Source organism: Hemitrygon akajei, chromosome 25 (assembly GCF_048418815.1).
Source record: "Hemitrygon akajei chromosome 25, sHemAka1.3, whole genome shotgun sequence".
NCBI lineage: Eukaryota > Metazoa > Chordata > Chondrichthyes > Myliobatiformes > Dasyatidae > Hemitrygon > Hemitrygon akajei.
The window spans coordinates 29,159,343-29,174,943 of NC_133148.1; the positions used below are offsets into that span (position 1 = coordinate 29,159,343).

At 50.1% G+C, this 15,601-nt stretch overlaps 1 protein-coding gene across 1 annotated transcript in view; it reads right to left on the reverse strand.

The window, feature by feature from the left end:
* Positions 1-15,601, reverse strand: part of spred3 (sprouty related EVH1 domain containing 3) — a 93,149-nt gene that overhangs the window by 2,153 nt on the left and 75,395 nt on the right. The window contains exon 5 of the mRNA XM_073029270.1: positions 13,002-13,163. Coding sequence (XP_072885371.1) covers positions 13,002-13,163 — 162 coding nt within the window. The remainder of the gene's footprint in view (positions 1-13,001; positions 13,164-15,601) is intronic.

The following is a 15,601-nucleotide window of genomic DNA, read 5'->3' on the forward strand; positions in this document are numbered from 1 at the left end:
CGGGCCCACAATCCCCTCAACTCCACCAGGCAGGGGAGTTGCCTTCCTGCCCCTCACTGCCAGATGGCCACCCCCTGCGTCCACCGTGGAACATGTTGCTCTGCCTCTAGGGAAACCTGAGCTGGAAGCTTCTCGGTGGACCACAGGCTTGGTGGTTTAAGAGAACACAGAGGAAAAACGTTACTACTACATGGTAAATTCTCAGTTTCTCTCACAATATAGGAGGCCTTTTGGCCCATTAAGTCAACGCCAGCTCTCAAGGCAGAGGTAGATAGGCTTTTGATCAGCCAGGGCATCAAAGGGTATGGGGTGAAAGTAGGGAAGTGGGGATGACTGGAAGAATTGGATCAGCCCGTGACTGGCGGAGCAAACTCGATGGGCCGAACGGCCCACTTCTGCCCCCATGTCTTATGGTCTCTTAATATCATTCCCCAATTATTTCCCTGTAACCTTATCTTTCCCCCCCTCCCCCCCTTCAATTCACACACTAGGAGCAATTTACAATGGCCAATTAACCCAGCAAACCTGCACATTCCTGGGACATAGTTGGAACCAGAGCTCGCGGAGGAAACACAGGGAGAACGTGCAGGCTCCACGTTGAGGTGGCGCTGGAGAAGCTGATGAGATTCTCCAAGGACGGAGTGGAGAGGCTGGGCCTGTTCTGTCTGGGGCACAGGTGAGTGAAAAGGGGCGTGATTGAGGTAGATCAGTCTGTGAGGCATACAGACAGGCAGGGCAGACTGTACCTATGTCTGAGGCAATAAAAGCAGAGGCGATGGATTTGGGGCAAGGTGGAAGACATTTAGAGGGGACCTGTGAGAGTCCCTTTTCAACCTGAAACACTTTTGCCAGAGATACTGACAGCAGGACCCCCATCACCCAGGACATACCCTCTGAACATCCTCTACATAGCACCATCCAGAGACAGAGAAGCAGTTTCAGCGACAGGTTACTATCGATGCAATGCTCCTCAGACAGGATGAAGAGGTCAATACTCCCCAATGCCATTAGGCTTTACAATTCAACTGCCAGGACTTAAGAACTTTTTAAAAGCTATTATTAATGCTTTTTGAGATAGTGATTTAGATGCATATCATATTTTTTACTGAGTTAAGTATTGTATGTAATTAGTTTTGCTACAACAAGTGTATGGGACATTGGAAAAAAGTTGAATTTCCCCATGGGGATGAATAAAGTATCTATCTATCTATCTATCTATCTCTATCTATCTTCTCATTGCTACCATCAGGAAGGAGGTACAGAAGCCTGAAGGCACACATTCAGCAATTCAGGAACAGCTTCTTCCCCTCTGCCATCAGATTTCTAAATGGACATTGATCCCATGAAAAGTAACACACTACTTTTTAAAAAAATTCCTATTTTCTATGTTTGCTACACACTGCTGCCATGAAACAACAAATTTCACAAGATATGTCAGTATCAATACCTGGTTCTGTTTCTGAGCAGGGAGGGAATGACAAATTTGTGGAATCCACAGGCGGCTGTGGAGGCCAAGTCATTGGGCCTATTTAAGGCAGAGGCTGATGGATTCTTGACTGGTCAGGGCGTGAAGGGACGGGGGAGAAAGTGGGAGACGGGGCTGAGAGGGGAAATGGATCAGCCATGATGAAATGGTGGAGCAGACTCGATTGGCCAAATGACCTAATTCTGCTCCGTATGGTCTTACGGTCGAAGTAGGCACTTGAATTGCCTAGATACAGAAAGCTGCTGGCCAAGTGCTGAAAAACAGGACTATTACAGATGGGTCCCCATGGGCTGGTGTGGTCATGATGGGCCAAATGGCCTGCTTCTGAGACTCAAACACTGGCGGTCAGATTGTCCCGGGGTCACTGTGGGACAGCAGTACTACCTGCTGAACCATTAAACCATCAACTGCCCAAAAAGTAAGGAGTAGAGAAAAGGAATAATGATCTAAAGTAGATACAGAGTTTGCAGATTGCACTAAGGGTGTCTGAGATAGATTAGGTCCTAAAGGGAAACTGTTCACTGAACTCCTCCAGCCCTCTGTGTGTCGCCCCGTGTTCCATCATCTGCAGTCACATGTCTTTCTTCTGCTGCTATTTAATTCCGTGACTCTAATAATTTTTTTCAAGACCGCCTTATGATGCAGTTTCATCATTGCGAACCGTGCCGGGTCCCACTCTCGGCCTTGTATTCAATATTCAATCTGGGTTTCGATTCTGCGTGCACGTCTGTGTGCATCACGGCCTGGTATGGAAACAATGATGTCTAAGAATGGAAAATCCTACAAACCCTGTAGCAGATTCGGCCTGCATTGAGCTATTGACATGAAACGCTGTTACAGGAAAGCAGCATCCATCATCAGGGACCCCCACCACCCAGGCCGTGCTTTTTTCTTGCTGCTGCCATCAGGAAGAAGGTACAGGAGCCTCAGGACTCGCACCACCAGGTTCAAGAACAGTTATTACCCCTCAACCATCAGGCTCTTGAACAGAAGTGAGTACCTATACTCACCCATCCATTGAGACATTCCCACAACTAATGATCTCACTTTAAGGACTCTTTATCTCGTTATTTGTGGAGTGGGGTAATGTGCGCAATCATAATCGATTGAAAACGGACGTGGGAGCACGGAGGAACATCGGGAAATCTCCAGGAAGACCCTCTTCGTTGCTGCTGCTGCTGTGAGGTCCGGGACTCTGCTGGGAAGAACAGGCCCCCAGTCCTCGGGGTCGCGTTGCCGATGGCCGTTGGCGGGGCCGTCTTCATACGCTCGGCAGAGGATGGTGCTCGGAGAAGCTGTGCCGGAGGGGATGGGCGTCGGCTCAGAGTTTCGACGGACTCGGAGTCAGCTGCGGTCAGGTCGCTTTCATTGTGTGCTGTGTCTGCGAGGCTGAGTCGGGCGGCACCGTGGAAGTCCATAGCGGGGTTATTCCCTTCGGCTGCCGGCATGGGATGGCGAGTCTGTCGGGACCCTGGGGACTTGTGGAAACTGTGTGGTGATTTCTTTTGAACTTATAGTCTTTTAACATCTTTGGACTATTTTTACTGTGCCCATGGTCTTTTTTTTAATCAATTATGCTATTGTTTGCACTGTTGTAACTATATGTTGTAACTATGTGGTTTTGTGCAGGTCTTGTAGCTTTAGTTTTTGGTCTTGTTTTGTCTGGTGGGATTGGAGCTCCTTTCCGGGGAATGCGCTAAGATGGTAGCGCGATATTAATACGCAGCAGCCTCTCCGGACTCTGGATTGGGGATTGCCAAACGTTATGTGGATTTTCTGGTGTAGTCTGTTTTGTCGTATGCTTTTGTGATATCATTCTGGAGGATCGTTGTCTCATTTTTTAACTGCATTGCATTTGTGGTTTCTAAATGACAAATAAACTGAATCTGAATCTGTTATCTCATGTTCTCGTTATTTATTGCTATTTATATATATTTGCATTAGTTTGTTGTCTTCTGCACTCTGGTTGATCTTTCACTGACCCTGTTATAGTTACTATTCTACAGATTTGCTGACTATGCCTGCAAAAAATGGAATCTCAGGCTTCTAAGTGGTGACGTACTCTGATTGTAAAATGGACTTTGAACTTTGATGCCGGCAGTACTAACAAATACCAGCAGGTGGCAATGGTGAGCCATTACTGACCCTCTCAACAGCGCCACCGGCAGGCAGACCATCAAACTACAGTGTGAAGCCATTTGATCCTCTACCACTGGGGCCACTCTGACAGACCCCCCCCCTCTTATTGAGTGCTAGAACAGGCCAAAGGGACTGAATGGCCGGCTTCTATTTTTTTACACGACAAATAGTTGGGGGAGGGTGGAAGAACTCTGGTAATGAATAAAACTGCAGATAATGGAAACAGACACAGCAGGTCAGAGGGGGGATGAACAGGTGTATAGGTTGCTGAGTATTTTCAGAAATCTCAAAAAAAAAAGACTCGCTTTTATTGTAATTCTTTAAAAGTTGTTCCTTAGTGTTTTATGTCTAATAAGAACATTTGAAGTGTAGCATAACAAAAATTTTGCAGGAGGAACTTGGGACTGTGGGAAGAAATCCTGTAGGAGACTTTGAGGAGGCAGTCTCCTGAAATTACCCAGCCTCTGACCTGCGGAATTTAAGGAGGCTTTAGTGGTGATCCCCAGTCGCTGATGGTGTGAAGGGCAGGTATGTGGACTCTCTTGGAGGCTAGTAAATAACACAAGGTGTGGCAGGCCAGGGCCAGAGAGGAGGCAGGTGGAACGCAAGGGTATCAGAGGACAGAAACCAACTGTGCCAGGGCCAAGAGGTGGTCGAATTCAGTGGTGAGTCAGGATGTTTGTAACATGCTGAGTCAAAATGTGAGGTTTTCTTTTATCTCACTTTGGTCCACATTGGAATAGTGCAGGACAGGTGAGCCTGAGTAGGAATGGGCTGGGGAACTAAAGAGGTTGGAAGCTCAGAGTCACGCTTGTGACTGAGGCGACGCAGGAGATCGAATCGTCGAGATGGCTGTCGGAGGCCTCTCCACTCTCTCTTTCAATGGTGAGAGAGTTTGCTGATCCTTGAGTCAGGGGAACTTGAATAAGAGATGGTGTATCCAGAGAGTCCTGCCTGTCACGTGACAGCACTGCCCTCACCTGGTCGGAGGTCACACCACCTGCCTGTCACGTGACAGCACTGCCCTCAGCTGGTCGGAGGTCACACCACCTGCCTGTCACGTGACAGCACTGCCCTCACCTGGTCGGAGGTCACACCACCTGCCTGTCACGTGACAGCACTGCCCTTAGCTGGTCGGAGGTCACACCACCCGCCAGTCAACATTTCACCCCTCCCAACTAATCAATGCACACTTAACCATTGGCCACCTTAATTGGATTAACCCGTCTATCACCAAACCGTTGGCTCTCCCCACCGGTGAATCACCTGGGCTGGACCCTCCAGCCCCCTGACCGATTAAGGGTGCTTCATGTGCTTGGCTCGCTCTCTTTTTGCCATCCTCGAGGGACCACCCTGCTTCACTCCAGGCTGAAGACTGCAGAACAGCGCTGGAGACACGTGGTGAGCCGTGCATTGAATAGGTTTGTGGGGGCGTTTATTGTTGTCCCTGTAGCTGAGAGCCATGCCTGCCCGTAGTCAAGGGGGGAAAGTATCGTAGTTACTTTTCCCTTGCTTATATGTGTACCTGTACTCTGTCCCCACACCGTTTTCCTGTGTATTGTACTGCTGACCCGACTTTTCCAACGCTCGTCTATTCTAAGCGCGTTGGTGCAAATATTGTAGCCGCTTGTGTTGTTCCCAAGCTCTTCTCCCCTTGTAAATAAACTCCTTCTTATTAAAACGGTGTGTCCAGAGCCCTTGCCTTTGAGACCTAAAGAATCTGTCTCACTTCCATCACAACAGGTGGTGCAGATTGTAACATCGAAACAGCATTGCCCCCCCCCCCCCTCGCTGTGGAAGGAGCGATATCTCTGTTTAGAAAGAGATAGCCTGTTGGGATGGACAGTTGTTTTTGATGGACTCTCGATCATGGTCACTGGGAGCTTGTCACTGCTTGCCTGGGGGGTGGTAGGGGGGTACTGATGCTTTTTGCTACAACAGGTAGGGTAGGGGGTGGATTGTTGCCATGCTGGTGATTGTGCATGGGAAGAGTGATGGGTGCTTTGGGGTTCTAACGTTTTTCTGTAATTCACTCTTTGGGATTTTTTCCCTTCTGTTTCATGGATGTCTGTGAAGAGTAAGAATTTCAGGTCATATACTGTACGAGTTCTCAAACATTGAATTGAACCATTGACCATTGAATGGAGGTGTTCTGCGAGGAGGTCCCAGTACAGGAAACAGCCTCTCCTCTACGAACTCTGCCTGTACTCCTCACTGACTCAGTAAAGCAGCTAACATAATCAAAGGCATTCTCTCTCCTCCCATCCCACCTTTGGGCAGAAGATACAAGGCAACACAAACAAAATGCTGGAGGAGCTCAGCAGGTCAGGCAGCGTCCACAGAAACGAACAAGCAGTCGACGTTTTGAGCTGTGACCCTGCTTCAGGACTGGAAAGGAAGGGGGCGGGGAGATGCCAGAATAAAATAGTGGGGAGAGGGGAAGGAGGGTAGTTAGAAGGTGATAGGTGAAGCCAGGTGGCTGGGAAAGGTCAAGGTCTGGAGAAGGAGGAGTCTGATAGGAGAGGAGAGTGGACCATGGGAGAAAGGGAAGGAGGAGAGGCACTAGGTAGAGATGATAGGCAGGTGAGAAGAGGAGGCCAGAGTGGGGAATAGAAGAGGAGATGGGAAAGGGATTTTTTTTTACCAGAAGGAGAAATCGATATTCATGCCATCAGGTTGGAGGCTACCCAGATGGAATATAAGGTGTTGCTCCTCCACCTTGAGGGTGCCTCATTGTGCACAAGATGCAAGAAGATATTACCAGGGTGAAGGACAGCTTCTATCCCACTGTTACCAGACTCTTGAACAATAAGATGGACGCTTGACCTCACAATCTACCTCGTTACGGTCTTGCACTTTATTGTCCTCCTGCACTGCACCTTTTCGGTGGAGTTTACACTTTATTTTGTATTGTTACTGTTTTACCTTGGTCTAACCTCAATGCACGGTGTAATGATCTGATCTGTATGCAAGGCGAACTTTTCACTGTGACAATAATAAACCAGGTCCAAAATCCTCATCTGCATTTCATTTTCCCAAGTGGAGGAGAGAAGCATTGTGAGCAAGACGCTGAACCGTACCAGGATGAGGAGCATCAACAACGCGTGTGTCCCAGTGACTGTGTGAGGTCGTCGTGTTGTCAGGGACTTAGGGTATAGAGCAAGATATTAACTTCATCGACCGATCTTTAGAGCTGAGCGCGGACTGTAGGTTAAATTCGAAATGCAGCTCTGGACAAGAGGATCCTGGAGTTGTGAACTGCAGTTGATTGAAAACCAGACAATGCTGATTAACATTCAATTTGGGTGCCTGGACTGTGTGTGTGAAGAAGGAGGTGTGAAAGTTGTACGTGTAATTCAAAGGAAGCACTGTAGATACATTGTAAATATAGAATTGTCCTTTGATCTTTAGTATATAAGCTATCATGTAATTTCTTCCTCTGATAGGGTCTCAATGTGATGCCTGCTGCTTGTTTTGTTGAACGAAACACTTAGTATCCTCTAACATCAGTGTCTCTCTGGTGACTTTGTTCATGTTACTGTGTGTGTGTGACAGAGAGAGAGGTACAGTAAGGAAACAGGCTCTTCGGCCCGACTGGTCTGTGCTGACCCCAATGACTCATCCAAGCCAGTCTCATTTCCTAGTAGTTGGCCCATAACCTTTCAAACCAGGGATTCCCAACCTGGGGTCCACGAACCCCTTGTTCAATGGTATTGTTCCATGGCACAAAAAAAGGTTGGGAACCCCTGTATTAACCCTTTCCTATCCAGGTACAATAACAACTTCTAAAACAATCATGGTAATGGGACCATGATTGCCTACGTCACACGACATGGCTCACAACGGTGATAAGATCTCCTCCCAGTCTCCTACACTCCGAGGAATAAAATCCTAGCCTGTCCAACTCAGTCCCTTGAGTGCTGACTAAATCAGTGTCAATCTTGCCCGCACTCTTCCCAGCTTAACGCCATCTTTCCTATAGCGGGCTGCCACCAAGAGGACGGCCACCTTGCCGTTGGGTTTGCAGGCTCGCGAGCCTCGGTGACCCAGAGAGCTACGTTGGCTGGAGTCGGGGTCTGGTGCTTGGCTCTTGGTACATCTGTGTGTGACAGCATGGACAGAGCTGGAGGACCTTCATTGCTGTCCTAAACGCCAGTGGTGTAATGGGCAATAAGCAAGTAAAGCAGGGTGGCCAAATCTGAACACAATTGGCGTGGTCTCACCAACGTCTTGCACAATGACACCACGGTCTCCCTACTTCTATACTCAATGTCCTGATTGATGAAGGCCAGTGTGCCAAAAGCTTTCTTCAGCCCCTTATCGTCTTGTATCATTGGGTGTGGGTCTATCACCGTGACAGCACATCTGCATTTCTGTAACTGTGTCCGTGTCTGACTGTGTATGTGTCAGGTTGTGTGTTTCTCTGCCTGTGTGTGTATGCGCTTGATTTAGAGTTGCTCAAAGGAGGACCACAACCTTGTAGGGTTTGGAGGGTCACGTGCCTCAACGACATGGAGAGCTACGTTGGCTGGAGTCAGGGCCTGGTGCTTTGGCCCTTGGTAGGGTCACCAGTGCCAGAAAGGTGTAAGAGCCTGGGACAGGTTTCACTGTCTTTCAGTAGCTGCTGTGTTTGGGTTATGGTTGGAGATAACGGGTGCTCTGGAATGGGAACTGCCCAGTGAGGGGAGTGCGTTTTTGCGTTGTGTGCCTGACTCCGGAGTGGAGCTGGGGTCTTTGTTTGGCGGGAGAGGAAGAGAAAAGACACTGGGGAGAACCGGTTGTAGGATTTGACCCGGTTGGGGACTAAGATTCGATGGAGCAAGGTGCCAAGGTCTACTGCGGATCTGTGAATATGACTTTTGGGAAGAAGTTGAGCTCCCAACTCGTGCCTATCTGACTTTTTAAATTATAATGAGCCATTTTGTTTTTATTTTATTTTTCTCTTTACTAATCCTTTAGTTAATAGAACATAGAATGTAGAATAGTACAGCACAATACAGGCCCTTTGGCCCACAATGTTATGCCGACCCTTAAACCCTGCCTTCCATATATCCCCCCACCTTAAATTCCTGCTCAATTATGAATTAAGATTCATAATTATAATTCCTTTAATCGTGTGTAGTGTGCTGTCTGTTATTTCTTGGCACTGAGCTGTAACAGGGTAGGAAATTACACAGCATCTACACAAACCGGGGTTTGGGGTGGGAGAGCCCTCCCAATCACACAGGTTTGGCGGGACCGGAGTGCGTCACACGGCCCAAGCAAAGCAGCGGGGCTTTCACAGGTCAAAGGGCAGAGGCCAGATAAGAGTGGTCCACCGGTCCTCCAGGGTTGGTGACCCTGACTGGTCAAACAAAACCATTACAGAAATTGCAATGAAGAATCCTTCTACTTCTGCGTGGCCAAGGACAGATAGAGTTGAAACCTTCATCGCTGCCCCAAATGCCCGCGGCAAAACGGGCAAGTTGATTGATTGATTGATGTATTAAATCCTTGAATATAGCAAGCAAAATCTAAGAGAGCATCTCACTATTTCTGACCGTTAAATCTAAACAGCAGCACTGCAGGCCGGTCACAGTACAAGTGCCCATATACCCATAAACTTCCTGCTCATGTTTTAATCTCCTGGGGCAACTTCCTTTTTCCTCAGGCCCAACACCCTCAAATGCCACCGAGCTTTGCAGTGTTCGACCCTGGGGGTCCTTCAATCAGCAGGTTTGTCTCAAACAAGAGAAAATCCTGCAGACGCTGGAAATCCAAGCAACACAGACACTCTGAAAATGCTCGAGGAACTGAAATGTCGACTGTTTACTCTTTTCCACGGACGCTGCCTGGCCTGCTGAGTTCCTCCAGCATTTTGTGTGCATTCTGTAGGTTTGTCTGTTAATTATTTGGAGATCCAGCACTGTAACAGGCCCTTTCGGCTCAACAAACTCACGCCGCTTAATTGCACCCATGTGAGCAATTAGCCTACTAATGTCTTTGGAATGTGGCTGGAATCCTGAGTGCCCCGAGGAACTCCACACAGAACGTACAAACGCCACGGTCTTTTACAGACGGTGACACGGATTAAACATGGGTCGCCAGCGCTGTCATTGCATTGTGCCCCCTGACGCCATAAAGACGAGGGATAATCGCTGTAAACCGAAAGCTGCCCTGCCTGCACGCAGTGCCACAGCTAGAACCGGTGAGAAACGGGACCCGTCCCACGGGTTGGCACGGGGGAGGTGTGGGCAGGGGTGCAGAATGTCCAGCACTGGCCTCCACACCATCCTGTTGTGGTCAGAGACACCATCACCCATCTCCTCTTGAAGCCATGTGGTTGTGGGTGCCCCGGGGGATTTTCAAGTTTTCTTCAGGTTGGGAAGTTTATGTGTGTATGCAACGTGTGTGTGAGTCTGTCTGTCTGTGCGTCTATATATATTTGTGTGTGTGTGTCTCCAGTGTGCGTATATAGATTTTTTGTCCATCTGTGTGTATGTCTGCAACACACACAAGATGCTGGTAGAACGCAGCAGGCCAGGCAGCATCTATAGGCAGAAGCACTGTCGATGTTTCGGGCCGAGACTCTTCTTGAGTCCTGACGACGGGTCTCGGCCCGAAACGTCGACAGTGCTTCTCCCTATAGATACTGCCCGGCCTGCTGTGTTCCACCAGCATTTTGTGTGTGTTGCTTGAATTTCCAGCATCTGCAGATTTCCTCGTGTGTGTATGTCTGTGTAGGTGTGCATCTCTCCGTGTGCATGTCTGTCTGAGGAGGTGTGTGTGTGTGTGTTGAGATATGTGACTATAGGTGTGTGTCTATCTGTGTGTATGCCTGTCTGTAGAGGTGTGTCTCTGTGTGTATGTCTGTGTGTAGGTGTGTGACTGTGTGTAGAAGAGTGTAGGCTTTTTTTTGTCCATCTGTGTGTACAAGTGTGTATCTGCATGTAAGCAGGTGAGTGTGTGTTTCTGTGTGTGTGTTTCTGTGTGAGTGTGTGTGTGTGTGTGAGTGTGTGTTTCTGTGTGAGTGTGTGTGTGAGTGTGTGTTTGTGTTTTTGTGTGTTTGTGTGTGTGAGTGTGTGTTTCTGTGTGTGTTTGTGTGTGAGAGTGTGAGTGTGTGTGTTTTTGTGTGTTTCTGTGTGTGAGTGTGTGTTTGTGTGTGTGTGTGTGTCTGGATACAATTGACTGGAGTACTCAGCCACACAGCCTCTCTGAGATCCACGTCAGGGACGAAAGGACACTGAACCTGGGACTGGACAAGCGCCCACTTGCCTGCAGGCGAGGCAACGGGTGACTGAAGCGGCCATTAGTACAACGGGCTTCACAGTGAGAGGGATCTCCATTGACAATCGTACAGGACCATGCGTGGCATCTACTTGCGGAAAGGCGTGCTCTGGAGAAACCTGTGGAGTTCATCGGCACCACTGGCTGTCGAGGCCAGATCACCGGGTTATTTGCAATGAAGGCTGGTAGGTTTTTGACTGGTGTACGCATCGGGGTTGGGGTGGGAGAGAGGTTGAGAGGGGAAGTGGATCAGCTGTGATCGCGTGGTGGGGTGAAATCGATGGCTGAATGGCCCAGTTCTGTTCCTATGTGTATCTTCTTTGTACAGCGGGAGCTCAGTGAAATGTCACCACTCTATTTCCCGGGATCGGAGGGTTGACATGATGAGATGGGCTTAGTTGATACCTGGAGTTCAGACGAATGAGATGGGACAGGAAGGACTAGAAACAGAAGTTCCGGTGACGGTGGTGTCCTGGACCAGAGATCGCTATGGCAAGGAGCAGGGGAGGCCATTTGGCACTGGGGATGAGGAGAACCTGGGGCATTCTCTATCACAGGGGCATCTGAGGTAGAATCACTACATGTAGTTAAATAGGCCACTGTTATCAGTTGAGGTCTGAATGAAGAAGCTGTCTGAACATGTGTGGAACGAGCTTCCAGTAGAAGTGGTAGAGGCAGGTTCGGTATTGTCATTTAAAGTAAAATTGGATAGGTATATGGACAGGAAAGGAATGGAGGGTTATGGGCTGAGTGCAGGTCAGTGGGACTAGGTGTGAGTAAGCGTTCGGCACGGACTAGAAGGGCCGAGATGGTCTGTTTCCAAGCTGTAATTGTTATATGGTTATTAAAATCCCACAATTCCGGGTGACTTGAGGACTTTGACAGGCCGAGGGACGAGAAGGCCATGTGGGGAGGGGTGTGGGAGGGAGGAGGGGTCTCTGGGGATTAAGGTTTTTTCCTGTCAATCATTCTTTGGATATTTTTTCGTGGATGTCTGTGAAGAGTAAGAATTTCAGGGTGTATACATTCTCTGACACCAAACTGAGCCAATGAACTGTTGAAACTTGGGTTGTTCTTATTGGATTGTCGGAGGCTGAGGGGAGACCTGTCAAAAGTTTATAAAATTATGGGAGGCAGGGATAGAGTAGACAGTCCGAGCCTTTTTCTGGGGTGGGGGGTGGGGGGTAATGTCAAACTCTAGAAGACATGCCTCAGTGTGGAGGAAATCACCTTATATAACCTCCGACCTGAGGTTAAAGTAGACATCATAGACAATGATGGCATGATTGTCTATTTCTCTTTCCGGTAAAAAAATTCCCTCCTCCTCCCCGCTTCCTCTATTCTCCACTCTGGCCTCCTCTCTCTTCCCACTCCCTCCTCCTATGGTTCACTCTCCTCTCCTATTAGAATCCTTCTTGTCCCGCCCTTCACATTTCCCAAACACTGGCTTCACCCATCACCTTCCAGCTTCCCCTCTCCCCCCACGTTTTATTCTGGCACCTTCCCCCCCCCCCCACCCCCAATCTCGAAGAAGGGCCTCGGCCCAGAACGCCGACGGCTTATTCGTTTCTGTCGAGGCTGCCTGACCCGCTGAGTTCTTCCAGCATTTTGTGTGTGTTGCTAGAAGTGAAGGGAGACACGCTGGGTGATTTTGGTGGCCGCCGGGGGCCGATCCGACAGGGGCATTTAAGGAGCTGTTGGGCAGACAAATGGGTGTGCAGGGAAGGTGGAAACAGGGACTGTGTGCAGCCTGAAGAGATTTACTTTAAATCAGCATCACGTTACGGCACACACATTGTGGGCCGGGGGGGCCTGCTCCTGTGCTGTACTGTTCTATGCTGTGTGTTAAAAGGGAATTCAAGGGGCTGGCTGTAGATTGATGGGCTGAATGGCTTCCTCCTCCTCGTCACTACTACAGAACGTTCTCCCCCATGCCACCTGGGCCTTACAGCATCGTCCAGGAAGCAGCCTCTCTGACCCTCATTCCAACGTGGTGTGAAGGGGCCTGGAGATCTGGACTCGCCCTGACCCGGGCCTGCTGAGGTGGGAGGGCCACACTGTGTTGGGGAGGAAGGTGGCGGGCACGGGCGGGACGTCGGCGGCTGGTTACCTGGCCGTGTGGCGTGTCTGCCTCGGTGTGGCTGAGCCAGAATTCATCGGAGACCGGAGACCTGATGTAGCAGCTGGAGGACGATTCGCTGGTGACGATGGTGATGTGTTTCGGGAGCATCTCCTTCCTGCTGTTGGACGACGACTCGCTGTCCGTGTGTGCCTGAAAGAGCAAATGAAGACCGTCGGAGAGGCGGGTACGGGGTCCGGGCCACGGGCTCCAACGCCTGGACGTGGGCCCCACGTTTCCACTCCTATGCATCAGTGTCTCCTATCACCCTCCTCCTCACTCCACCAGCCTCCTTCATTCCCCAGTGTCCACCCTCTCAGTCCCCAACGCCCCCTCCTCTGTTGCCCTCTCTCTTTACCCTCATCTCCTGCCCCCTCCCAGACACCTCATTCCAGTTTCCTCTCCCTCCCTCCCTCTATTTCTGGTTCCCCCTCCTCATCCTCTCTAAGCTCTCTGTTCCCATCCCCTCCCTCCCCTCCAGCACCCCTCTCCCCTCCGTTGGGACTGTGAGGGATATTAATCCGGTCTCGATTGAATGGCGGGACAGACTCGATGGGCTGAATGGCTCAAGTCTGCTGCTATGTCTAATGGTCATGATCTTGTATCCTCCCTCCACGACCTCTCAATTCCCTTCCCTCCTCTCCTCCGCCCGCCTGCCCCTCTGTAATTTTTCCTCATTCCCTACTCCCCCTTCTACCTCCAACTTTCTTACCCCCTGCTCTCCGTCTTTATTTCTCACCTTTTATCCTGTCCCCCGCATGCCTCACTTTCCATTGTCTGCCCAATGTCTCTCTGTCATTCCTGATCCCTCATGGTCCCTCTCTTCCCTCTCTGTCCCTCCCAATCCCCATTCACCATTCGTCATCTTTTCCAGCTCCCAGTGGCTGACGTTCCACCTCATAATCGTGCTCCCAGATCCCACCCACCCTCACCTTAACCCTTCGCACTCGCTCCTCCTCGCTCTAAACATTTATACTCCCTCCTCATGCTCCTTCACCCTCCCACACCCCCTCCACTTTCATTCTCCCTCCCCATTCCCTGTCCCAAACCCCTCAACGTGATCTCCCCCCTCACATTCCCTTACCCTCTCTCCTCACACTCCCTCTCCCTCTACTCACACTCCCATCCCTCTCCCCTTTACATTCCCTCCCCTCACACTCCCTCCCCCTTTCACCTCATACACCCTTCCCCTCTCCCCTCACACTCCCATCCACATCTCTATTCATACTCCCTCCCCCTCCCCTCACACTCTCTCTCCCCATCCTCTCACACACATTCCTCCCTCCCGTCACAGACCCTCCCCCTCTCCCCTCACACTCCCAACCCCTCTCCACTCACTCACTTCCCCCTCCCCTCACACTCCCTCCCCCACTTGCTCCCATCCCTATCTTTACCCACAGTCCCTCCCCATCGCCTCGCACCATCTCCTCACGCTGCCTCCCCCTCCCCTCACACCCCTCCCCTTTCCCCTCGCACTTCCATCCCCTCTACCCACACTCCCTCACCCCCTCCCCTTCCCCTCACACTCCCTCCCCCTCCCATTTGGAGGAACACGATGTAGAAAGAGAATTTGCCTCCTCGCCCAGCATCATTGGGGCTACGTGGCAGCCTAGCAACACGGGAGCACGATGGTTGCTGTGACGCTACTACAGCTCGGGAGTTCGGAGTTCAACTCCAGCGGAAGTTTGTATGTTCTCCACGTGACCGCGTGGGTTTCCTTCGGGCGCTCCGGTTTCCTCCCACAGTCCAAAGACGTACTGGTTGGTAGGTCAATTGGTCATTGTAAATTGTCCCATGGTTAAGCTAGGATTAAATTAGGGGTTGCTGGGCAGTGGGCCAGAGGGGCCTATTTTTGCACCGTTTCTCAATTAAATAAACTTAACGTACCCAATCACATGCAGCGCGGGTCACGTGACTCGTTGCTCCGGACGGCTGATGTGTGTTGGGGATTAGGAGGAGCATTCTGGGATTGAATTGCTCCTCACTCTAGCGGTCCACGGCTCATTCAGTGAGCAGATGCTGACCGGTGACCCCAGTCCACCGCCTGCCACCCCCCCCCACCTGAACTTTTACTTCGTAGAAGTATCTCAGATTTAAAATTAACTATCAATTACCATTTATCAAAGAGCTTCTCGACATACAGAAGCTTTTTTTTAACCAAATTCTCAGCCATCTTCCCCGACACGTGGAGAACTTTCACCACGTTCCCTCTAATTCCAGTTCAGGAGGCACTTTGACTTTGAGAGCGTTTTGCTCTAAAGCAGCTCTTTTCTTGTCCATATTTCATCTGGTTTTATGATTATAGGCCATTCAGCCCATCTAGGTCATGCTGGCCCATAGAGTATCCTCACCCCCCCCCACTAATTTTCTCTGTAACTGCCCTCCCCAAACCCCCATCAACTCAACCCAGAGTCTACCACTTAGTTACACACTGGGGGTGCAATTTACAGTGTCCAATTAGGCTACTGTCCTGCAAGTCTTTGGGATGTGGGGGGAAACTGGAGCAATTGGGGTGGTGGGGGAGGAAACACGTGGTCACAGGGAGTGCATGCAAACTCCACACAGAGAGCACCAGAGATCAGGATTAAACC